General features: G+C 41.7%; 2 protein-coding genes across 3 annotated transcripts in view; both read right to left on the bottom strand.

The window, feature by feature from the left end:
• Positions 1-13,697, bottom strand: part of cep76 (centrosomal protein 76) — a 29,311-nt gene extending 15,614 nt beyond the window's left edge. The window contains 1 exon segment of the mRNA XM_034149338.1: positions 13,461-13,697. Within this exon segment, the coding sequence (XP_034005229.1) occupies positions 13,461-13,523 (63 nt within the window). The 5' untranslated portion in view covers positions 13,524-13,697.
• Positions 13,698-14,372: 675 nt separating this feature from the next.
• Positions 14,373-24,708, bottom strand: ptpn2a (protein tyrosine phosphatase non-receptor type 2a). Of its 2 annotated transcripts, none has more exons than XM_034149336.1 (9): positions 24,479-24,708; positions 22,954-23,044; positions 22,768-22,868; positions 22,515-22,613; positions 21,312-21,449; positions 20,610-20,819; positions 19,325-19,489; positions 18,503-18,732; positions 14,373-16,128 (listed from the first exon to the last, which is right to left on the bottom strand). In XM_034149336.1, the coding sequence occupies exons 1-9, from the start codon at positions 24,533-24,535 to the stop codon at positions 15,939-15,941; spliced, it is 1,281 nt and encodes a 426-aa protein (XP_034005227.1). In that variant the 5' UTR covers positions 24,536-24,708; the 3' UTR covers positions 14,373-15,938. The 2 variants fall into 2 exon arrangements, with proteins under 2 accessions (XP_034005227.1, XP_034005226.1); XM_034149335.1 differs by having other exon boundaries at positions 18,503-18,735; positions 24,479-24,706.
• Between the last annotated feature and the right edge of the window lie 326 nt (positions 24,709-25,034).

The following is a 25,034-nucleotide window of genomic DNA, read 5'->3' as shown; positions in this document are numbered from 1 at the left end:
TGCCCAGGTCACACACGTAACAAAAACACTTGCCGGTCACGCGCATTGCGCGGGAAGGCCGGAGCGGAGCTGTTTTATGTAAAAGCGAAGCAATTAAGCGCGCTCCGACTTCTTTATTTTCTTTTAATCTAAAAAGCGAAGTAAAGCATTTACAATTTCAAGCACTTTATCCCAAATTCAAGCACCATTCCCAAAATGCAAGCAAACCTTGAAAACACCTCGTACAATTTCAAGCACTTTCAAGGATTTCCAGCACCCGTACGCACCCTGCATATTGAACCAGTTACTAGGAAAAACATGTGTGCACTTTCATCAATGAGTGAGTAGAAATGAATTTGCTAAAAATTTGAAAAAGCTAAAGATAAGATTTACTGTATTGATCCCAATTTGGGAAATGTTTTCGTCACAGCAACATGTAAACAAGGTATTGCACATAGTGTGAACATGTAAAAGAGTAGAAAATAAAAAACATAAAATATAAACATATCGAGATAGAAAATAAAACCGAACTAAAAATATACATATTGCCAATTAAATATATATATTTCTGTAGACTATCTGTCAAATATATACCATATGAAGAGCCAATTACAGCTTCGAAGATTTTAAAGTAGGATATTACTGACAAGTGTGCAAGGAATAGCAGATTAAATTAAATCTAAATGTAAAAGACCTTTTTTCGTATCTGTACATTGTGAAGAAAGATTGATGAAGAACGGTTTATAAAGGTAGTGAAGTCCAGTTATCAAAGCAACATAAGAAACGATGTAATAACTGTTAACTGTTGTAAAGTGTTATTGCAGGAATCCTGTATCTGTACTTGTGACAGGGCGGGCTGATCCGCCTGTAGAGAAGCAGCTCCTGTCTGTCCAGCTGCTGGTGGAGAGGGTAGGGTCGACAATGATGGACAATAGTTGGTAAGTGCCCTCCTCACCACCACTACTCTCAATGTTCTATATCGTATAGGCTTCGCCCTCCAAGGCTATCGCTATTGGGTAATCCCACTGCGCATGCGCAGCACTGACAGACTTAATCCACGCCCACCTATGACGTGGGCCCCACCTACGGACTCACTTCCATATAAATAGGAAGGAGGCCCGACAATCTGCTCCCACTTTTCTTCAGCACAGCAGAAGCACCGTCAGGCACAAGCTCTTTTCAGAGCTGCAGGCTAAAAAGCAAAGATTGCTCTTCTAAAAAGCTTTTGTTCCAATTATTAAGATGCCAAACAGGATACATTATGAGTTACGACCGACGCTCACAGTGTGAGTCCTGCCTGGGATTGGAGCACGCAAACGCGGCTCTCACTCCCCAGGTGTCGTGCACTCATTGTGTCCGTCTCCCTCTGGCCCACAGACAGCGGACGCTCTCGCTGCTGCGGCCGAGGATGATTGGCTGGTCCAGTAGTCTTACTCCGTGGACCAAGCCCTTGACTTATTGGATCCGAGTGGCGGGCAGCAGTCAGACGACTCCTTCCCCTCCATTCACGGATCACCATGTGGTTCCCCCATCCTCCCTCTCCTCCGGACGGAGGACACAGGGCTGACACTGGGTCCCGGGTGCCTATCTGCCGTCGATAGGCGGTATTCTCCAGGAACTCCCGGAGATCATCGGAAAAGGCAGCCGCCTAATGAGATCTCCCCGTTAACCCGGTTCAGGAGAGCTCTCCTCCGGATGACATAAAAAAAAGCTGCATAATGTGCCTCCTACACACACCTCCGCTCATTCCTCAAGCGGGTTTAAGCGTGAACGCGCCTCAATGTCCGGTTTACGAGCCTTCTCCTAAACGGCGACATGATGAGCCACTGTGCAATACAGCGTGTGGAGGTGCATAAACCAGCTGTTTTTAACTTATCGGTTAATAAACAGCAGGGCTTACTATTCAATCCGTCTATCTTAACCTTTCGGTTATTAGGCAGCACGGATTTTTCCTCTGTCTCAGACGTACCTCCTACCCACGGTCGTAATGAGCCCACGAGGGCCATTATTACGCCTCGTGTGGACAGCACTGCACACACCTCCGCTCATCCCTTAGTGGTGTTGAGCGTGAATGCGCGGTTTACGAGTCTTCTCCTAAACGGCGACATAATGAGAGCCTGTGTGAAATGCAGCGTGTGGAGGGCTCTGGCGACGATCGTGAATTATCAACGGGGGGGGTGAGGAGCTCGACGCTCGTGAACTTTCAACAGGAGGAGCCTCGTTGCGGGGAAGCAGTGTGTGGACCTGTCAGCGCAACTTACATGATGCCGAATTTAACAAACACATTTAAATAATTGGTTTAAACGGCATAATAATAAGGACGATCGTCCGTTCTGTGATTCTCCAGAACACACATGTTATGATATTAGGGTCATGCAGAGTGAGATGAGATCGCTGTCCCTTTAAGAGAGAGAGAGAGGGGTGTGGCGTGTGCGTGTGTGGATGGTAGAGCGAGAGTGAGCGAGCGTGTGTATGTTTCTGGAAGTGAAACGAGGCAGCAGAAAAACAGAGGTCTGTGATGTATTTTGTGAAACAGAAGAACAACTAAATAAATGCAACGGCCTCCCAAGAAGAGCTCGCCTCTCTCCAGTCATTTAAGTTAAAGTGGGTTATTGAACCTGAAGCTTGTTGCTTCTGCCCTGGGAGACGACAGAGAGTCATCCCCCCTGTTTCCTCGACTACGGTCTAGCAGTTCAACGGGATACAGTAAACAATCCTGTCATCCCAGGAACAGTGTCTCTCCTCCGACGCGTCACACACCCGCAGGGTTGTCACAGCCCTCTCCGTGATGCAGCTGTTAGGCATGATGTCAGCCGGTGATGTCAGCCGGTCACGTGGTGATCCCCCTGGGTCTCCTTCACATGAGGAGACTCCAGAGGTGGTTTATTTGCCTGCACATCGACCCCGTGCGTCAGAAGAGACGCATGGTGTTCATTCCTCCTTCCGTGCGTTTGGATTTAATCTACTGGAAAAATCTCCACGTCCTGTCAGTGGGGGTGCCCCTGGGCAGAGTGACGTCACACACCTCGGTGTTCACAGACGCATCTCTCTCAGGTTGGGGAGGAACGTGCATGTCACAGGTAGTGGGAGGACAGTGGCCGGCTCAAATGTCTCTCCACATAAACGTGCTGGATTACTCTCCGTATGGAGAGTAATCCAGCACTTCGCCCCGTTGCTGTACAAACAACATGTGCTGATTCGCACAGACAACAAAGCAGCGGCTGCCTACATCAATCGCCAGGGAGGTGTACGATCAGCGCAGCTGCTGAACACAGCCAGGCGGCTGCTGTGCTGGGCGCGCAAACACGTACTCTATCAGAGCAGTGTATATTCCCGGCGAGTTGAACAGAGGGGCAGACCTCATGTCCAGAGGAGGTCCTCGCCAAGGGGACTGGAGCCTCCACCCCGAACTGGTCTCCCAGGTGTGGAGCAGGTTCGGGAGAGCGGAGGTGGATCTGTTCGCTGCACGCGGGAACGTGCAATGTGCCCTCTGGTTCTCCCTGAGAACGCAGGACCACCCCCCCTGGGGGTGGATGCGTTCGCACACAGACCTTGGCCCAGGGTGTTGTTATTAGGGTTGCAAAATTCTGGGAATTTTCAAAGATGGAAACTTTCCATGGGAATAAACGGGAATAAACTGGGAATTTTCTAAATTAAAGGTTGGCTCTTCATAGGGAACTTAAATATAGTTGGGGAAAGTATATATTTAGCATAGGGTTGCAAAGGGGCAGAAGTTAAGCTGGGGAATTTTGGAAATATTCGATCTAAAATTAAACAAAAAAACATGACATTTCAACAGATTTTCTTTTTAAATTGTTTAAAAAAAAAAAAGTATAACAGAACAAGTTTTAATTATTTTATTGAACAATTATTTGTGTCATTGAAGAACATAAACAGGAATGTTGAGTTAAATGTTACTCATCCCCCCCAACCCCACTCATTAAAAAATGAACAAAAATGCACCCCCCATCCAAAAATCCCCACAAAGTCCCATTCAAAATGTTAAATGAAAAGAGCCCTTCTCCCTCCAAAAAGTCCCATTAAACATGCAAATCTTCCTTCAAGCAATCCTCTGCATTTTTGCTAAACCCTTTCAGTCAACAGGCTCTTCCTTATCAACATCCAACTCTGAGTCTTCCTCTTCAGTGTCACTGTCCAGCCTTGTTGAGGATGGCTCTGTGTCAGGCTCAAAGAGCCATAAGTTTGCCCGAATGCCAACCAGTTTTTCCACTCTCACATTTGTGAGCCTGTTGCGAACCTTTGTGTGGTCTCAATAGCCATGCAGTAAGCAGTGTGCTATGGCATGGAAATTCAAGTGTACTTGAATGGCATCTGTTTGTTTTAGTCAAGATTATGCTAAAATATACTTTCCCCAACTATATTTAAGTTCCCTATGAAGAGCCAACCTTCAATTTTGAAAATTCCCAGTTTATTCCCAAAAATTCCCGTTTATTCCCGTGGAAAGTTTCCATCTTTGAAAATTCCCGGAATTTTGCAACCCTAATTTAGCATAATCTTGACTAAAACAAACAGATGCCATTCAAGTACACTTGAATATCCATGCCATTCCTCAATCACATGCACATAGCACACTGCTTACTGCATGGCTATTGAGACCACACCCCCTACAGGCACTGTGCATTCCTCCATCACATGCACAGATGATTTCTTGAGGGGATTTTTGGATGGGGGGTGCATTTTTTGTCATTCACACGTTAATCAAATAAAATAAGTACCGATCGCAGAACAATTGTGGCGATGTTCAGCTTAATAAGCCTTGTTCAACATAATTTATTTAGCTAATACTACAGCGGGCTGCAGGCGAACCAAGTCCGCGTTTCGCTGTATTCCTTGATCTCCAGTTATAACGCCGGACTCCGCCGCCCGGAGCTAACGGAGCCGCAGGGGGGCTCCGTTAGCTCCGGCGGCCACCACTGGGATAATTGGGTCCCCTTTTAACATTTGCTCCCGTTTAGCATTATGGGCGTCATAGCCATAGACTATAAAAGTCTTACCCAAGGCTGAATCATAAACTAAACTGTATATGTATATATATATATATATATATATATATATATATATATATATATATATATATATATATATATATATATATATATATATAAGGGGTGTTGAAAATAATCATTTCTACGATGCATTGCGATGCGGACGTGGACGATTCGGTATTGATGCAGTGACGGAAGATAACCGATTATAGCGTAGTAACGTTGCTTCCTGATTTTCCGGCCACGGCTTTACTATAACGTTTTTTTTTCTGTCACTTTAATATCAAATCGGTCGGTGACGCAGAGATCAGGGAACAGACGTGACAGCGGCACCAAACACGAGCAGTCTGCTTTATCCACCAACACAAGAACACCAGTCCAGAACCAACAGCAGAAGGACCCGCTCTGAATCACTCCGTGTCGCTTTATTTATGTTTTTCAAAAATAATCGCGTTACAATCATGTCAGGTTTTTGGTGGATTTAATTAAGTCTTGGATTGCAGAGTATGAATGTCCTCTAGCAATTTTCAGACGATATATATACGTGTGTAAAGTTTGTGAAGGCAGGAGGAAAAAAATAATGAGTGACAGGCTGATAGTGACCCGATAGAAACTTTATTATTCACTTAATCACTGATTGAGATATAATGAAGCTAACTTAATCTCATACATTCATGGGATTTATGTAACAGTAAGACAGAGAATGTAAGTGTGCACCCACATGCAGTATTTTTGTTTGTATATGCTATTGTAAATACTCCTGTTGTCTGCTGTGTTCAGACTCAAGTCCTGTGTGTGATGCCACATTCAGGACATTCAGTGTCCTTTTTTTAACAGAAGACCGTTGCTAGAAGCTGCAGCTAGACTGCAGAAGCATTCGTTTTTGGTTTTTGAGGATGGAACAACTTCACACACAGATATAGGGAGGCTAGACCTATACAATTAATTTATTTTGGTTTATAAATTAATGTCAAGACATTTATGTTATTGATTTCTGAAGCACTTTCTAAATAATAAAAAGAGAGTTCATATGTATTTACTGCATGTATGCATTGATGAAAAATAAGCCATGTGCAGTAATATAGAAAATTGAGGATGCAACGCATTGGTATGAATCGTGATGCATCGGGATATCGAATTGAATCGAATCGTTGACAGGATAATCGTAATCGAATCGAATCGTGAGACCAGTGAAGATGCACAGCCCTAATATATATATATATATATATATATATATATATATATACATATATATATACATATACACACACACATGTATAAAGGGTTACGTCCTTAGCTGGCTAATAAGCTATATAACAAGCTAAGCTAACAAGCACACAAACACCTGCTAACGGGGTTAACATGTATAATATTATCATTTTAGACTTCTTGGAAGTTCTGTTAGTATATTCAACCGCACAGCACGACATTTTATTTGTCTGGTATTTGTAACAACATTCCCTAAAAGGCACAATCACCACGAACACGGCTAAAGGGTCAAGTACAGTAACTACAACTAGCTAACGTTGTAGCCTAGCAGAGTGGACAAGTTGCTGTTAGCTGACAGTGAGGCACGTCCATCAAAGTGACCACGCCCTAATTTATGCAAAAACGTTAAGACCTAATATAAATAAAAGGGTCGCGTTATAAAACAATTCACTCAACAATTAATAATCATTAAGGTGGAATCTAACTATATCCCGAATAATTTTTATTGCATCCAGGGGTAGAAACATGTTTATTTCTGCTGTAAAGTTATGACCAAGCGGCAAACTCTGGGGCAGAGCCGGGACGCCAATAAGGAAGTGCCACAAACTGCAGTTCATCTATTGGCCGATAGGCGATGACTGCAGAAAGTAGGGCTGTGCAATTAATCGTATTTTAATCGCAATTACGATTTTGGCCTGCCACAATTACGAAAACAACATAATCGAAAAAAACGATTATTTTGCTTTGCTAGGTTGTGACAGTGCACTGCAACATATTTGATCACATTTATTTGTATTTATCATATTTATATATGTTTAGTAGCTTGTTGAAGTGCGCTCCAAAAATATTTGTTGATCTTTTTTTTTTTTTTTTTTTTTTAATTGGTATTTATTATTTTGATATTATTTATTTAAATGTAGAAATAAATGTATCATTTATTTTATTTATTTTTGAATTGGTTTTTCAGTTGAATTATACGCTCAGGGAAATCAACAGTTAAAAAGATACTGTTCAAATTATTATTTGTATTTAAAAGTTCAATAAATTGATGTTTTCAAAGTCAATGAATAATCGTATTTAATAATCGTGATATCAATTATTGACCAAAATAATCGTGATTATGATTTTTGCCATAATCGCACAGCCCTAGCAGAAAGGATGAATTTCCATAGACCCCCATGTTAAAATGCCCAACTTTACAGCAGAAATAAACATGTTTCTACCCCTGGATGCAATAAAAATTATTCGGGATATAGTTAGATTCCACCTTAATGATTATTAATTGTTGAGTGAATTGTTTTATAACGCAACCCTTTTATTTATATTAGGTCTTAAAGTTTTTGCATAAATTAGGGCGTGGTCACTTTGATGGACAGGTACGTATATATATATATATATATATATATATATTAGGGCTGTCAGTCGATTAAAATATTTAATCGCGATTAATCGCATGATTGTCCATAGTTAATCGCAAATTAATCGCACATTTTTTATCTGTTCTAAATGTACCTTAGAGGGATATTTTTCAAGTTTTTAATACTCTTATCAACATATGAGTGGACAACTATGCTTTATATGTTTGTTTATTATCATTTGAACAATGACAAATATTCTCATGAATATTAAACACAACAACCTCTGAACATTACAAATATTCGCCTCAATTCAACCTAGAACCTCTCTCATACAATAATACAATACTGTGTGTGTGTGTGTGTGTGTGTGTGTGTGTGTGTGTGTGTGAGAGAATGTGGAGACACTGTGATGGATCGTTGGAGCTATGTGCAGCTCAAGGCATATATGCCTGTGTGTATGAGCTGTGTTGCGCGCACTATCCGTGCTGAGTGTGCTGTCTGGCTACCTGCATAAAGTCAAGTGCTCTGCGCAGTTGTCGGCGAAATGTCGCTCCTCTGTTTTCATTGAAACAGCTCCTTATATCCGTTAGCTCAGCTAGCTAGCACCAGATGCTAACAACAACACGTAAGGTGTGCTTCGCTCGCGCCACACATACACACACCCTCCCGGTCCTCCCGATGGCCAGTCCGGGCCTGCCGGTGAGCGTGGAAGTGTGATCTGCCACAAGCGGGCAGCACGAGCGGGGCTGTCAGCATCAGCTTGTTGATGGTATTTTAAACTCGATGCGCTCTGAAACTACGGCGGCCGAGGACAAAAAATACACATGCGTTAATCGCGTTAAAATAATTAGTGGCGTTAATTTTTTTTTGCGTTAACGCGTTATTAACGCGTTAACTTGACAGCCCTAATATATATACAGTTTAGTTTATGATTCAGCCTTGGGTAAGACTTTTATAGTCTATGGCTATGACGCCCGTAATGCTAAATGGGAGCAAATGTTAAAAGGGACCCAATTATCCCAGTGGTGGCCGCCAGAGTCCGCCGCCGGAGCTAACAGAGCCGCAGGGGGCTAGCTAGCTCCCTGCGGCTCCGTTAGCTCCGGCGTCCCGGCGGCGGAGTCCGGCGTTATAACTGGAGATCAAGGAATGCAGCAAAACGCGGACTTGGTTCGCCTGCAGCCCGCTGTAGTATTAGCTAAAGAAATTATGTTGAACAAGGCTTATTAAGTGAGCATGAGCATATGAGCATGTTAGCCTAGCTTGGTAGCTTCAGCTAGATCGGGAGCTTGGAGCCCAGCCTTGTGCTTCAGCAGCAGGTCCCGCCTCTTTGCCATTATTTGGATCAGGCTGGAGCAGGCGGGAGTTAGACTCTGAAGTCACTGTCGAGCCGTTAGTGGCCGACTCCGCCTACTTTAGGCTTCTCGGCCACTCTACAGAATCCTATGGGTGACGTCACGGACCCTACGTCCCATTTATATATACAGTCTATGGTTATGACGCTGGAGGTGGTCGGACCAAAACCTCAGTCCAGACGGACCTGGTGGAATCCTGGGGTTAGAGGGCTGCGCCTATACTCATAGAGAGGCGAAGTCCCTCCCTTTCCGGTGGACCTCCATGGGACCGTATTTCGGAAAAATTATGTATTGAAGTCAATGGCGAGAGAAAAGTTATCTTTCGATCCCGTTTGAATTGTGCCACGAATTACACATATGATGTTTGTCAATTTAAAAGATAATTTTGCAAGTTTAAAAAAAATGTTTTGCCTTAAAACTGTGAAGTAAGACTTTTTTTGTGTGAAACCTCTCACAGTGGCCGTCACTACTGTCTTGCCAAAGGGATTGACTACCCTCACTATCACCACAATGAAACACGCCCAGAAGAATGTCATGCAAAGCTGCCTGCCTGCCTTCCTTCGATTCTCCCTGAACTGCCTGATCTTTTTAATGTTCAATGTTAACCATTTGTGCAGATAGCATGAAGTAGAAAAGATCGCCGATGCTAATGTAGCGTTAGCGTTTCTCCCCCGGGGGCATCCGGGCTTAAACGGTGTATTATAGAATGATCACACCTACAGTACTCTTCAAAGGGTTCACGAAATATGACTACTACTCTTACTGTTTAACATTTTGGGTTACTTAAAGGTGGGGTAGGTAATTTTGGAGAAACCAGCTCGAGTGCGCTAGAATTTGAAAATACACAACAGAAAAAAATCTGCCACTTCCTTACAGAGCCCCTCCTCCAACACACACAAACGCGCACATGACCAATGAGGGCACGAGATAAGTTTGTGCACAGATGGAAGGCTGACAGGCAGGTAGGCCATCCAGTTATTTCAGCCGGGCCGGCTAAAATGATTGGTCGTGCTTTTTACAGTACTACGGCTTCCACAGATGATATTTTTTTATGGATTTTTTGTCAAAGCACTTAAGATATTCATTGCTATCGGGATGTTAAGAGCATTCCATGGAATATAACAAAAAGTGTATCTCGAGCCGGTTTCTCAAACTTACCTACCCCACCTTTAATGTTACTTCATCTTAAAGGGCCCATGTCATGGCCATTTCCACTGATCATAATTACATTGTTGAGGTATACTAAAATAGATTTATACTGTGCAATTTTCCAAACTCACATTGGTTTCGCATACAGCATCTCTGTCAAGCATGTGTATTCAGCAGTATTCACTTTCTCCACTAAACGACTCGTTGGAGCTCTTGCCCCCCCCTCCCTGTGAGCCTAGTGTGCTCCGATTGGTCAGCTCGGCCACTCGTTCTGATTAGTCAACCACCAGAGAGGCTGCGCCCATGTCAGTGCTTTTCCCGGCTGCTCTCAGCGTAACATCAGTCTTATCATGGCGTCGGTACAGCGGTATATTTTATATACATATATATTTTTAACTGTTGTTATAGAAGAGTGTGACGGCCCCAGGGCCTTTGTCTTACGATGGGGTGGAGCTGAAGAAGCTAATCAGCACGATCACGGACACCTCCGGACACTACGGCCCCAGTCTCTCTCCAAAGCGGCTGCAGGAAGACTAACTCTGCGATCCTCTCAACCACCTATCTTTGCATTTACCACAATAAATGTGCCGTGGTTTTGTAAACTCGTGTATGTCTCCTTGTCTTTCCGTTGTGGCCTACGAGCTACTCTCATAACAAAGAGTAAGTTATTTTTACCCGTTATAAACTACTACTGTTTGATGAGAAATCAAATCATGGTTTGCTATATATGAATTCAGGGAAGAAAGGATAGGCCTACTAAGTATTTCCATTAAACTTTATTTTTAGAAATGTACAAAATGAACATAAATATACATATATACACGGTATATCATCCATTCCTCCTCCTCTTGCCTGCGCACAGCCGGTGCGGTGCGGTGCCATTTAGCACGAGGCCTCAGTAGTAGTAGAATCCCTTCCCCGTCATGGATTGTCCGCCAGGATCTGGCTGGACGAAATCAAATGCAAATCACAAAATATTAGAGAAACTTAGTTGTTTTAGATTCGTTAGTAGTAGTTGTGTAATGAACAGCTTGCCTGCTAATATGCTAACCTAGCTTTGTTTACCTTGGTAGCTAACACGATATGAACGTTAGCTTGGAGGAAAGGCAACTATAATGCAGTGTAATAAAACTACTATGAACAAAAGCTAGTGGTTCATATTAGGCTAGCAATAACGTGTTTATAATTGCAATCGTATACGGGTATTCTGCTACCATACAATGTAACTTGCATGAATACATTGTTTTGCGCTAGCATACAGCTAGCCTCGTTAGCTACATGCAGTATATGTACGGTCACAATGTACGGTAAACCGGAGTATACTGTATGAGTATTTCCGTGTGTGTGACTGCAGACATTCTCCTGCCATGACAAACATGTAAGGCCATCTGCTGACATTGTAGTTGATATATTTAAACGCTAGCAACGTAGCATCACAAAAATGTTTTTCTGACCAAAACTAGCTCAAGCTCCGTGTGTTAGATCGCTACGCCAGCTATAATGTAATTACGTTTCGCGACTGACCGGCAAATCACCCGCAGTATACTGTCAATAGGTATTTTGTGTGTGAATGCAGACATTCTCCTGCTATGAGATACATGTATGCAAGGCCATCTGCTGATATTAGAGTTGATATATGGAAACTCTAGCAACTTAGTTAGCACAGTTAGCACTGTGTCAATGGCTTAGCAGTCCAACACAGTTTACACATTTAAACAGTCTTGTTTGATAAATACACAAATAACAATGCAAACTTACAGGTTGTATACCCAGATCTTCCCCTGCTCCAAACGGTCCAAACAAGCTGTGCATATCCGGCCTCAAACTGGGCAATGTTTTTGGAAGCTTTCGTCTGTGAAATGCCGGTTCTTCGAACCTCTGGAGGAGGAACACGCCGCTGCTGGTGTGGCCATAGCTCTTCGGGATTGGTCCATTTCGTTCCGGGTACCGCATGACATCAGGCGGTACCCGGAACTAAATGGAAGACTCAAATGGGCAGTGACGTATCTCCAACGAGGCGTTTTGGGGAGGTATTTTCTGTGTTAGAGTTTTACTCGCTACAGGGTGTACTTTGAGGGTTTTGACTCTGCACACCGTTTACATGCATAAAAACCTTCATAACACACAAGGGGACGGGTAATAACCGGAAAAGCATGACATGGGAGCTTTAAGGCTAATACAAATGACGGGGCTAAGGCTGTAATAGAGTGGCGAAGTCCCTCCCCTTCCGGTGGACCTCCATGGGACCTTATTTCGGAAAAGTTATGCATTGAAGTCAATGGAGAGAGAAAGATTATCTTTCGATCCTGTTTGAATTGTGCCACGAATTACACATATGATGTTTGTCAATTTAAAAGATAATTTTGCAAGTAAAAAAAAAAAAAAAAGTGTCGTAAAACTGTGAAGTAACACATTTGTTTGTGTGAAACGCTCAATGAACTACATCTCTGGTCTCGCACAACAACACACGTCACCAAGATGGCCGTCACTACTGTCTTGTCAACAAAACGATTGACTACCCTCACTATCACCACAATGAAACACGTCCTGAAGAATGTCATGCAAAGCTGCCTGCCTGCCTTCCTTTGATTCTCTCTGAACTGCCTGGTCTTTTTAATGTTTAATGTCAACCATTTGTGCAGATAGCATGAAGTGCAAAAGATCACCGATGCTAGCGTTAGCATTTCTCCCCCGGTCTTAAAGTGTGTATTATAGAATGATCACACCGGTGACAGTACTCTTCAAAGGGTTCACGAAATATGACTACTACTCTTACTGTTTAACATTTTGGGTTACTTAATGTTACTTCATGTTAAGGCTAATAAAAATGACATGGCTGTAATGCTAACTAACGTGCTAGCTACTAGCTAGGTAGCTAACTTGATCCAGACACTCCTGGTCCTTTCATCAGACGGGAAGCGAAAGAACGAGCAAGACCCATTGCTGGTATGATAACAACCTGGTACTAAGCACACAGGCATCTTGTTAAAGTTATCTTATCTTAGCCAGCGCCATATAGATAGATTATATCTCTATGGCGCTGATCTTAGCTATCTCTTAGTGGAGGAAAACAATTGTGACATCACTTACGCGACTCTGGAATTTGTAGTCTTTCTTGTTGCATATTTTTCAGTCTTATATTTCAACAGTTTTACGACAAACTGTGACTTTTTTTGACATGGAAATGATTTTTTAAGATTGACCTAACATCATATGTGTAATTTATGGCACAATTCAAACGGGATCGAAAGATACGTTTTCTCTCGCCATTGACTTCAATACATAATTTTTCCGAAATAAGTTACGTAACCCCAGTTATTTAGCATACCGGTCTACCTTCGAAAACACAATGCATAACTACCAAACCTAGCCTATTGAGCATTCCGAAGTTACAGCGGTTTGCTCACCTTCAGAAGATGGTTATGGATGATCTGTTTCAGCTCGGAGGCTCTCTCCGGAGAAAGGGACATCACTGCTGAGGAGTCCGGGAGCGTTCTGAGCACAAATACCTAACTACCTTTTTAATAGTGTACAATAAGTAACGATACGCGTGTGTTTGAGTAATATCTCAATCCTTGTAAACATGTCTCGTCTGTAACATAGTCAAATATCTATGACGGCAGCTGCCGTAGTTTTAAACTGTGGCGGAACAGGAAGCGGGAATGTGGCTCCACGGAAGCCTGGCAGAGTCCTGAGGACAACTGTCGCTTTCAACTACTCTGTCTTAGAACAAATACATAATATACGTCCATTTTGATATCACTGACCAAATCATTTATGTTAAGTTACGTCTGATTTAGTTTTATATAATTTCGGTAGAATTTTGTTCCGCTCTTTTATTCAGGTATTGTATCAGTCGTCCTATTGTTTTGTAATCTGTGAGGACCCCTTTGTAGTCAAATTGTAGTGCACCTGTTACTTGTTTTTTCACTCATTAAGCTACAAGTTTTAAATTAAGACGATTTAAATGATTCTTACTCTAAACTTTACTTACTAATATAGCCGTTTTGTTTATTTTTTCTAGTAATAGTATATAGAAATCGGAAGTTTTTTTTTGTGGATAGACCAGTAGGCCTACTCCACATATGCAGATGCCAGTCAACAGACAAGAGAAGATGAAATGACTACAGTGGTCAATATGAGCAAGGCCTCTTCTTGAACTATTGAATCATTTCCTGGAATCCATGTTGAGGCCTCCGGTCGGGCTGCGTTGATTTAGCTCATGGTCAGAATTAAATTATGCACGGCACAGCAGTGCAGGGAGCTGAGAGCTGATGGTGGACCCAGAGTTAAAGAAAAAACACAAGCAGACAGCATGATTTGGTAAAAAAGATGCATGTTTATTTTAAGAAGTATTTCATGTTTGTTTGCTTTTTTTTTCGTCTTCAAAAGCCATCTCTCATGTTCTCACTGCAGCTCAGCAGTGTACAAAACTCCCCTGAAATCTTATGTGGAAAACAAGAATGAATGGAATGTTATGATCAAATGTGTCTCTTCTGGGTTAAATAAGAACTAAGTAAAAGCCATGTCCATCAGTGGTAACTAGTAAATTAGCAACACACAATTTCCTCTCAGACATCAGTACATGCTAATGACACATTAGGTCTACAATCAACTCAAACCTCAAGTAACTACAAACCCGTCAATGCAGTGCTAACATGTTACTCATGTTATGTGGGATATTATTCCTCACATTAACCTTAATCTGTATACTAGGAAACCTTGGAGCACACATTTTTTTTCACTTCAAGGCACATTAAAAGCTCAACCAGCAAACAAATAGATACAAACGTGTATGCTATCACTCTTTCCTAACTCAAATTTTATCCAAGGTTCTCCACTACAACTTCTAAATTGCACTATTATAGCTTTAGATTGGTCCTAGTCAACGGAAAACAAATGATGACAAGTGATGATTCTACCGGTTCAAATTAAGAAGTCACACACAACGTAAAGCTAATATGAATCATTTTGTAATGCAGTTTTGTCAGAAATCCAACGGACAACACATTCCACATGGGAGTACAAGATTTCATCACTGAACAGCTTGCCTGGCTGTTACCGTCCAAAAAAGGACAGCCTTGCTTTGGTTTCCATAAAAACAACAGTGGGACAACATGAACATACACACATGAACCCATCCAGTGGGTAAATACACACACTAAGCGGTGAGGGACCCGACAGCTTATATGATCCATGTGACAACCAAAATCTGTAAAAAAGGTGCTCAGAACAGAAAATAATAAGATTAACATTCTAGCAGAGTTTGAAACATCAGCAAGGCAGCTCCCTATGAAGTGTCCAGTCACAAAAAAATATATATCTGGCCCTATTGGGATGCCCTGCTTAATGTGAATGGAAGAACAAGTGGGGTGCTCTGGAAAACTTCTATATGCATGTCTGATATGCACCTTTCACTACAGAAAAACAAATGAAGGAAAATCACACAGCTGACCTATAGGAACTGGAGTCTTCTTACATATCTATGGTAGGATGGACAATCAACACAAGTCATTTTATAAAGCCAATTGTAAAACGTGTCCACAGATGATCAACACAAATCTGACCATCACAGATAACGTTTTTTTTTGCTTTGTACTGCACCTTCAATAAGTTTCTTCCAAAGATACAGTACATTCATCGAGTGACAAGAAGAAAAGAAAATGAAATCATCGTGCTGGCACCAAGATCCTGAGATGTTACTAGTTTGTTTGATCTTACATGAAAAATATACACACAATCATTTGATCTAGCGCTCCCGCATTTTGACCGTAAGAAATAAATACCCTCAGTTATGCACATTTTACCATCTACATCTACTTAGAGAAGTACCTAATCCCAGGTACTGGTGCAAAATAGGAGTCAGTTTAAAGTGACCCAGTGTTTCACTGGGCGTACATCCAGACCACCAGCAGGCCCACAGCCACCGCTGCCCCAGCCCCCACGTTGAGCAGGATGGGTCTCCAGTATAGCCATTTGTCCCGTTTCCTCTCCGAGTCGCTCAGTCTCTGTTTCATCTGCTGGACCTTCTGGGAGGTGCTGGCGATCCTCTCCTCACGGTGTCGCTTTCTCACACTGAAACAAGATCAAGGTAACAGTAGGAAGTCAGCTTTTCTGACGCACAGTGCCACTGATCTGCCAGAAAACTATTACATAATAAATGTCAAATGAAACTATAAGATGGTTAGAGATCAGGGGCTGTATTCATACATCTAATTCTAACCCCTAAATTCCACCGGGTCCGTCTGCGCCGCGTTGCGGTTTTGGTCCGGCCTCCTCCGGCGTCATACCCTACCAGGCGCGTTTCAGAAGCATTTCAGAAGCGGAGCGTCTTGCCTGCCGGCTCGCAGTTTTTGTTGATTTGGGCATATTTCCTGGACAGGCTACTTTGTACAGACAAAGTTAATAATAACTGTAATATTCCAGTTATAAACGACATGAATCAAAGATGTGTTGCTGTATTTTAGTGGTAAAAAATGCATTCATCATCATAATTATTCTATATATATATAATCTACACAGTGCCTGTAAACCGGAGGAGACCGCTGGCATTTCTCCTCCTACTTGAAAGACTACGGAGGGATAGGGTCTGCAAAATTAGTTTGTGTGTGTGTATATATCTATATATATATATATATATATTAGGGCTGTCAGTCGATTAAAATATTTAATCGCGATTAATCGCATGATTGTCCATAGTTAATCGCGATTAATCGCAAATTAATCGCACATTTTTTATCTGTTCTAAATGTACCTTAGAGGGATATTTTTCAAGTTTTAATACTCTTATCAACATATGAGTGGACAACTATGCTTTATATGTTTGTTTATTATCATTTGAACAATGACAAATATTCTCATGAATATTAAACACAACAACCTGAACATTACAAATATTCGCCTCAATTCAACCTAGAACCTCTCTCATACAATACTGTGTGTGTGTGTGTGTGTGTGTGTGTGTGTGTGTGTGTGTGTGTGTGTGTGTGTGTGTGTGTGTGTGTGTGTGTGTGTGTGTGTGTGTGAATGTGGAGGATCGTTGGAGCTATGTGCAGCTCAAGGCATATATGCCTGTGTGTATGAGCTGTGTTGCGGCACTATCCGTGCTGAGTGTGCTGTCTGGCTACCTGCATAAAGTCAAGTGCTCGGCGCAGTTGTCGGCGAAATGTCGCTGCTCTGTTTTCATTGAAACAGCTCCTTATATCCGTTAGCTCAGCTAGCTAGCACCAGATGCTAACAACAACACGTAAGGTGTGCTTCGCTCGCGCCACACATACACACACCCTCCCGGTCCTCCCGATGGCCAGTCCGGGCCTGCCGGTGAGCGTGGAAGTGTGGTCTGCCACAAGCGGGCGGCAGGAGTGGGGCTGTCAGCATCAGCTTGGAGATGGTATTTTAAACTCGATGCGCTCTGAAACTACGGCGGCCGAGGACAAAAAATACACATGCGTTAATCGCGTTAAAATAATTAGTGGCGTTAATTTTTTTTTGCGTTAACGCGTTATTAACGCGTTAACTTGACAGCCCTAATATATATGCTATATATGCTCTGAAAGTTCCACTTCCTGCCTGCCCGACCTTACGTTACGGCTGCGCCGCGACAAAAATAGGATTCGATCCTAATTTTAGAGGAGCCCTGCGCCGAGCCGCTTCTGGGACGCTTCTGAGCCGTAACGCGCCGCGTGTGGTGGAATAGCACCCATTGACTAGAGTGGCCGCGATCGCCGTGAGCACCGCGGCGCAGCCGTAACGCGCCCGTAACGCGCCGCAGACGGACCCGGTGGAATCTAGGGGTAAGAATGGTTTCCTCTTACGGTTAAGACTAGATCCTGGTAAAGATAAAACATAAAGCATCTCAGCCCTTAGGAGAGCTTCTAAGTGAACTATTAGGAGTTGAAAGGAGCACTTTTCAGAGGCTTCAGGTTCTTAAACAGAGGAGAACATGTCGAAACATAGATAGGTAGGAGAAATATTTTTCAAACATTGAATGACGGTGAGTTAAAATAAAATACTAAAACTACCAGGATGGTTAATAAATAAAACCAAATAAATAGTACTGTATGTGAATTAGCTACCGCAAATGTCCTTTGTTCTAATTTATAATTACACTGCGTATTTTCTGTTTCTATGAAGCAATTTGAAAGCTCATTTTTATATAAGTGAACATTTTTATCATTATTATAATTTTATTGTTTTCACTTCCGATTCTATCCTCATTGTCAATACGAGTGCTTTTATTTATTTATTTTTTATCAGAAAATTAATCCTTTTGAGGGGATTTGTCATACCTAGCAACTGCCCCAACCACACCGGTAAAATCGCTGTCAAAGCTCTGTTAGTTTCCTAAATCACTCCTGAGCTCGGACTCCTTGCTAAACATGAAATGGTTGAGTTAGGAGCTCTCAGAGTGTCAGAATATTTGCGAATGTGCCCCATGTCTGTTACTTACTGCCCAGAGCTGTCTGCTGTGTCGGGGTCCTGACTCTCTGGCTCTCCTGCTGACAGGGGTTCTGCTGAAAGGGGTTCTGCTGACAGGGGGTCTCCTGAGGTGGCCTCTGGCTCCGCACAGGGTCCCGGCTGACCGTTGGGCCTGTTGTCGTTGAGATGAGGTCTGGGTGGAGGAGGTGGAGGGGGCAGATCTGCCTCTAAACCATCTCTAGACATCACTATCTGCTTATCCTGCTACAGGGGATGAGACACAAAGACACACAAGAAAAATTAAGTTTACTCCCAACTTACAGAAAGACAGACTTAGGCAAGCTAAAGAAATATGTTTGACGGCCTAAGATTGTGCCAAAGATTCCCTCTACAATAGTTAATAGAGAATCTTTAGATGACAAAATTCACCTCTGTGTTTATACATTTGTAGTTTACAAAGTCAAAGCCTAAAAATAGCTGCATATTACCAGGAGCAGGGAGAGGTGCAAATAAATGATATCAATACTAGGTGTGTGAGCCAAGCCCTCAGCTACAAGGATAAGGCTGCTGATTAAGACGCCTAAACTCACTGACTGGTGAATAACCTCCGCCTGCTTCCAAAAATTGTTTTAATGTAAAAACGAGAGCTTAAAACTGTAAAAATGTCTGTTCTAGCTCAATGACTAAAACTGTTTACATAAGACTGCACAATACTTTCAATAACAGTGATGGAATACAGTTGCAGACTTTGGCCTTCTCCTGTCTGGTCTCAGGTATCTGAGGTTTGCTGCCAACATAACAGCCCGAGATGAGCCTGAGGTCATTACAGGGTTACCCCCCAGCCCTGTGCTACCTGCGCTGCTGAGCACTCTGGCAGGGTGAGCTTGGCTCCCTCGATGACGGCCATGTAGGAGAAGCGCAGCTGGTCTGGGGTCTGGATCAGGCCCATGCGGTACTCCCTCATGTCCAGAAGCACCTTCTGAATGTCTACTGATGACGGGTTCTTCCTCCTGTCCATCTGCAAATCAGATGAACATGTTAGGAATACAGATGGAAGAGCTTTGCAGCTAAGCTTAGCTCCTAACTAAACAACAAAACATTCAGACAGCTGAACCCAAGCTAGTGTCATGTTTGCAATCCTGTATGGTAATGAAAAGTTCCGGGTTCCTGCTGGAGGTTTCCACAGGTCCTTAGAGATCATGATACCTGAGACACAGGGTGTTTCTCAATCTCGAGTACGCTTGCTTGGTAGCACATGTCTTCCGAGCGTCTTGCTTCAGAAGCGAGGCAAGAATACTTCCTGGCATTCGGAAAACAAAGAGTGGAACACGCTAGCAAGTGTGCAGGTGTGCGTCATATGAGAGGCCCCGCCTTACATTTTCCGCCACAGATTTGGGGAAATTGGTCCGTGCGCAAAGCATTGTGGGGATTTTAAGACCGCGGAGTCTACACATGTGCAGGCTCGATATTTCTCCAAACAAAGTACGCCGGGCTCGGTAGATTTCCAAGTATGCTGGAGATTGGAACAGTACTTCGGCGGCACTGATGACGTAGTATGCTTGAAATAGTGGCTCTGAAGCAGCTTTACTCGAGATTGAGAAACACCCTTAGTTTAGATGACTTGAGTTTTAAGTAGTTCCTAAACTGGTCTGATGTTTAATAACTGGGGCCAAATTCCCAATATTTCATTAAAAAAAGGAATCAGTTATTTGACTTTATTGTACTTTTGTAAAGTAGTAAGCCTTATTAGTAAAGCAGGACTTTAACTAGTATTGTAAGAATTTTGCAAAATAAATTCAACTTAAACTCAAGTAAATATTCTGAATGCGACATTTGGCTACTTCCCACACATACTGTACAGCTCTGGAAATAATAAGAGACCAGGAAGTTGAGAGTTATTCCTTGGTCATAGTCTTCTTCAATGCATAAACCATTGAAAAATGATCAATGCATTAAAGTATAATACCACCTTCAGATTGCAGCTATGTCCCAGTAAGTAATCATAACACCATCATCTCATTTGACTCTCTTGGAAGAATAATGTCCTGAGTAATGTTTTAACGCTTTGTTTTCAACATTAAGCAACAATTCCCTCCAATACTGACTGTAGGTGCGGACACTCCCCCCCCCAATCTCACCAGGACCAGGCAGGTGTCCACCAAGGCGAGGGTCCCCGAGCGTCCAATCCCAGCGCTGCAGTGCACCACTGCGGGACCCTGTTCTGCTCCCAACGAGCCGGACTCCCGGACCTTAAAGAGGAAGTTGAGGAAGGAGGCCGGGGATTCTGGGACTCCAAAGTCAGGCCACGTGGTGTAGTGAAAGTGGTAGATCTCCCTCGACTCCCCCGTCTGTGACAGATAACACGTGAGGACTGACATCATTTGGAGCATTTTATTCAGAGCACTGCATGATGATTTGTCACTAGGAAATCATCACACAACATATGATGCAATCACAGCGTTTATCCTCTCCGTACATTTAGACTTTGATGCTTGTCCTAACAACAACAATAATAATAATAATAAATGTTATTTGTAAAGCACCTTTCATTGCTAAAAGTAATCCCAAAGTGCTACAAGGGGCGTAATATATTAAAAAAAATAAACACAAGTTTAATCAAAGGCTTTTTTTTAAAGAAAGGTTTTTAGGCCAATACGACTCAAGATGTTACAAGTTGAGACAGCTCAAGTAATACTCAGAGCCAGTAGTCTGAATAAAGAAAAACAAGCAAGAAAAACATGACTTTTTTCTAAACTAGACACAAAGCAGTTTTAGCCTCTGAAATTGCACCACTGCATTAAAACGGAGTTATTATCTTATAGACTGCTTCTCATGCTCACCATTGTGTTTTGCAGTTCTAGCACCCGTATTGTGTAATAGGATTGGTCTTCCTCTGAGAGCAGCCTGACCACAAACCCTGTGTCAGTGAAAGACATTGGATGCTCCTCTGAGGTGGGCCAGTACTGTGCACACTTTTCCTGTTGACACAAAAATGAATTGACTTCATTTTTTTATAGGAAGCCACATTTATGTGCAGAATAAATGAACACTGATTGAGGATCCATAAATAGGCAGCTCCCACAAAGCATATTCAAACCTCCACTGCACACAGCTGGATATTTAGTAGGAGACATATTGTGTTCAACCATCAAACACATTAGATACAAATCATTATTCAGGGTTCATACACTTTTTCACCAATGGTTTTCAATGACTTCTCCATGACCTTTACCTAATTTTCCATGACCAAAAAAATTACTCTTTCTCAGCGGTACCACTGAAAATGGTTTATTTTAACATGGAACAGGAAAATATCTAAAACAAATAAAATAGGCTTACTAGCTTCTACACGCTAAAGCAACTCAAATCTCACACCAGCAAAATACCTCGACAGTTAAATGCCATTTAGTAGTTTCATTACTATACGATACAGTATCTATTATCATTATAGTATTACTATTTTGGCGATTAGATAACATATAAATTATATTTGATGCAACTTTAGTTACATTTCCATGACTTTTCCAAAACTTTGGGGAAAATATTGTTTTCCATCACTTTTCCAGGGCCTGGAATTAGCATTTTGAATTTCCATGACTTTTCCAGGTTTTTAATGACCGTAAGAACCCTGATTATTGAAGCCAAAGCATTTTATATGTCTTAAAAAGTAAATAGCTACAAAATAGTAATTGATATAGATAAGCGGTAGTTGATAAAGGTACGGTAATGTATGTTATTTAAATATTTTCCTCTCAGTAGTTTCTTTAACAGAAAATAAGTCTTCTTCTTTTAACAGTAAAACTGAAAAAAACAATCATATACATATTCTAAAATAATTTGCCAGGAAATTATTATTTTTTAAAACATTGTATGGCCTTTTCCACCAGTGTGTGCATGTGTGTGTGTCTTGTGTGACTGTCCTGTGTGTAGTGGTCCCTAAGGCTAGAAAAGTGTCATATCAATGCATTTGATTGATCACGATATGACACGCTGAAACAGACAGCAAGAAAAGCAATGATAAGCAGGTGTTGAGGTATACTCACAGATCCCTTTTCAATGATTCTGTTGAGCATTAGAACAGCTTTGGAACACTGCTCCCAAATCATCAGCCAGAAGTGACCACAGGTATTCCTTAGAGGCCCCTGTTGAAGCACAAGAAATGAATATAAATAGAGAAAGCATGTCCTGTCTTTATCAAAAGTTCACAAACATCAGAGCAAAATGTTGCATTCTTTATCAAATACTTCAAAGATGCAGCGTATTCTTTTGCAGACATTGATATTGCTTGTATCATACCTGAGACAGAATATAAGCTCTTTGGGCTTCCTCCATCATGACTAAACTTGCATTGATGTAGTCATTTTCAGAGTTTTCAAGTTTGACCCGACTGTGATCGACTGAAACCAGATGAGAGCCCATACATACATTACACATATGTCCTTTACAATAAAGCTTTGCTGCCATATTTGTTTTAAGACTCACATGGGCTGACATCTCTGTAGCGGTTCAAATTCCGATTCATTGGGAGTTTTGCCACTTTGTAAGGATATTCGCTGGCTTGGTTACGGATCTCCTGTTGGAGACAAAAAACAGTGTCAGGAGTTAGGAGATGGTATTATTGATTACAAAACAAAGAAGGGAGACATACTGTTAGACAAACAGGAACATACGTGTGAAATACACATCCTGCATGTCTAAAGGGGCCAGAGACACTGACGACATTCATGTCAAAACACACAGATCTAAGCTATTCAATCCACTATGTATTTTGTGCTAGGTTTATTAGAATTCAATGTCATCTATTACTGACAAATATTTCTATTGTGATGCTTTTGTGTTTTGTTTTTATGACACAGAGCTGTTCATGTGTGTATAGGATGGGGATTCGGATGATTTATAAGAGTCTACTGAAAACATTATGATAGATCTAAAGAAGTTTTTGAGAGGCCGCATAATAGTTTCAAATATAAAGTAACATTAAAAATAGTATTCTACTTCTCAGTAGATTATAATAATATCATCTGAATAATTGTAGACCTTTAATGCAATTAATAAGTCAGCAAAACAAATAAAGACTATTATTTTTCTATCAAATTACATTACATGTAATTGTTAGACGCTTTTATCCAAAGCGACTTACATACAGATTCAATACTGTGGACAATCCCCACAGGAGCAATTTGGGGTGAAGTGTCTTACCCAGGGACACAAGGACATGCTGACTGCAGTGGGACTCGAACTTGCTATCCCCTGATTTGAAGTCCAGCACACTAACCACTGAGCCACAGCCTCCCCTACAAATAATACATTTCCCCTATACAACCCTCAGGCATTTACTCTGAAGTTAGTTCACTTCTATGACAACATTTATATTCCTGTTAAATGAACAAAATGATTGTTTACGGTAGCATCGTTATTTTAGTTTGCCTCTCTAACTTCCAACGGTTAGCTAGACAACCTCTCAGATTACAGGCGATCCAGGTGAGTAGCTAATGTGAAATATGACATGGCCATAGCCTAAGCAGAAAGCCTAAGCAGAAAACCGGAACAGACATATGATAAACTACTAGCTGGGCTATGTTGGACAGCTGGTGGTGAAACACATGCGCTTTTCTCTGGAAGTCCTTATGAGTTCTCAGAAACTGCAGCTGACGTCTGCTAGCGTCATTCAGCATTAGCTAACTGAGCTCCACCATGAACACTGTGCCGCTGCACGTTTTCAAGCTAACGTTACAAGCTTTCTAGCTACGGAAGTCAGCGACTACTAGCGCGGATTGATTGTTTCTCATTCGCCTCTAAGCTGTTCACTATCTGCATAGCACTACATATAACCTCAAACCATGTTTCGAGTTGTATAAGTTAACACAATTACATTGGTCGTGTAGAAGGCTAAAAGTAACCAGATACCGGGAAAGGTATCTTACTGGCTAGCTACCCATATTAGCTAGCCAAGTAAGTTAGCAACCGATCATCATAGAAACACCAGAGGCCCAGTGTCCCGACTTACATTGTAAAGGTTTTGCCATCTCCCGGACGAATCAATGTCTTCAAATTCTTGCTCCATTTTATCGTAATAACTGCCCGAGACACTTGCTAGATGATCCCAGAGTGTTTGCAGCACCGTTCACCAAGTTACTCCTTTCTGTCAGCCATCTAAACAGCAGTGTGTGTAACCCTGGGGATCCCTGCGGGGAGTCTGCTCCTGCACAATACTGCATGCAGGCTCACTGACTTGGGTTGCCAGTTGCGCTTTTTTGTCAACTTAATAAAAAAACAACAACGAATCAACTAAAATCAAATAGTTATGTTATCTTTGTGTACAACTATGTTAAATCATATAAAATGTATTTTAAATATATATAAATAAAACAAACCTGGTCTACTACAATAACCAATGTAGCTATTTAAGAAAATAATAATGTATCTTTATTTATTTGTTTACATACTACAGAAGCCATGGTTAGAGTAACAAATAAAGTATCATACAATACAAAATAAATATTTTTTAAAACAAGTTTGTCACATTCCTCTAGTCTAAAAGTGTTCAAATATAAGTGTTTTAA

This window comes from Trematomus bernacchii, unplaced genomic scaffold (genome assembly GCF_902827165.1).
Source record: "Trematomus bernacchii unplaced genomic scaffold, fTreBer1.1, whole genome shotgun sequence".
NCBI lineage: Eukaryota > Metazoa > Chordata > Actinopteri > Perciformes > Nototheniidae > Trematomus > Trematomus bernacchii.
This window is presented reverse-complemented; position numbering and strand designations above follow the sequence as displayed.

Excerpts from the sequence above, each read along its gene's own strand:
- ptpn2a (XM_034149335.1), bottom strand. The coding sequence starts at position 24,535 with ATGGAGCAAGAATTTGAAGACATTGATTCGTCCGGGAGATGGCAAAAC. Across the intron at positions 22,614-22,767 it reads GAGCTTATATTCTGTCTCAG|GGGCCTCTAAGGAATACCTG; the intron begins GTATGATACAAG and ends GTGCTTCAACAG. Across the intron at positions 21,450-22,514 it reads GAATCATTGAAAAGGGATCT|GAAAAGTGTGCACAGTACTG; the intron begins GTGAGTATACCT and ends TTGTGTCAACAG.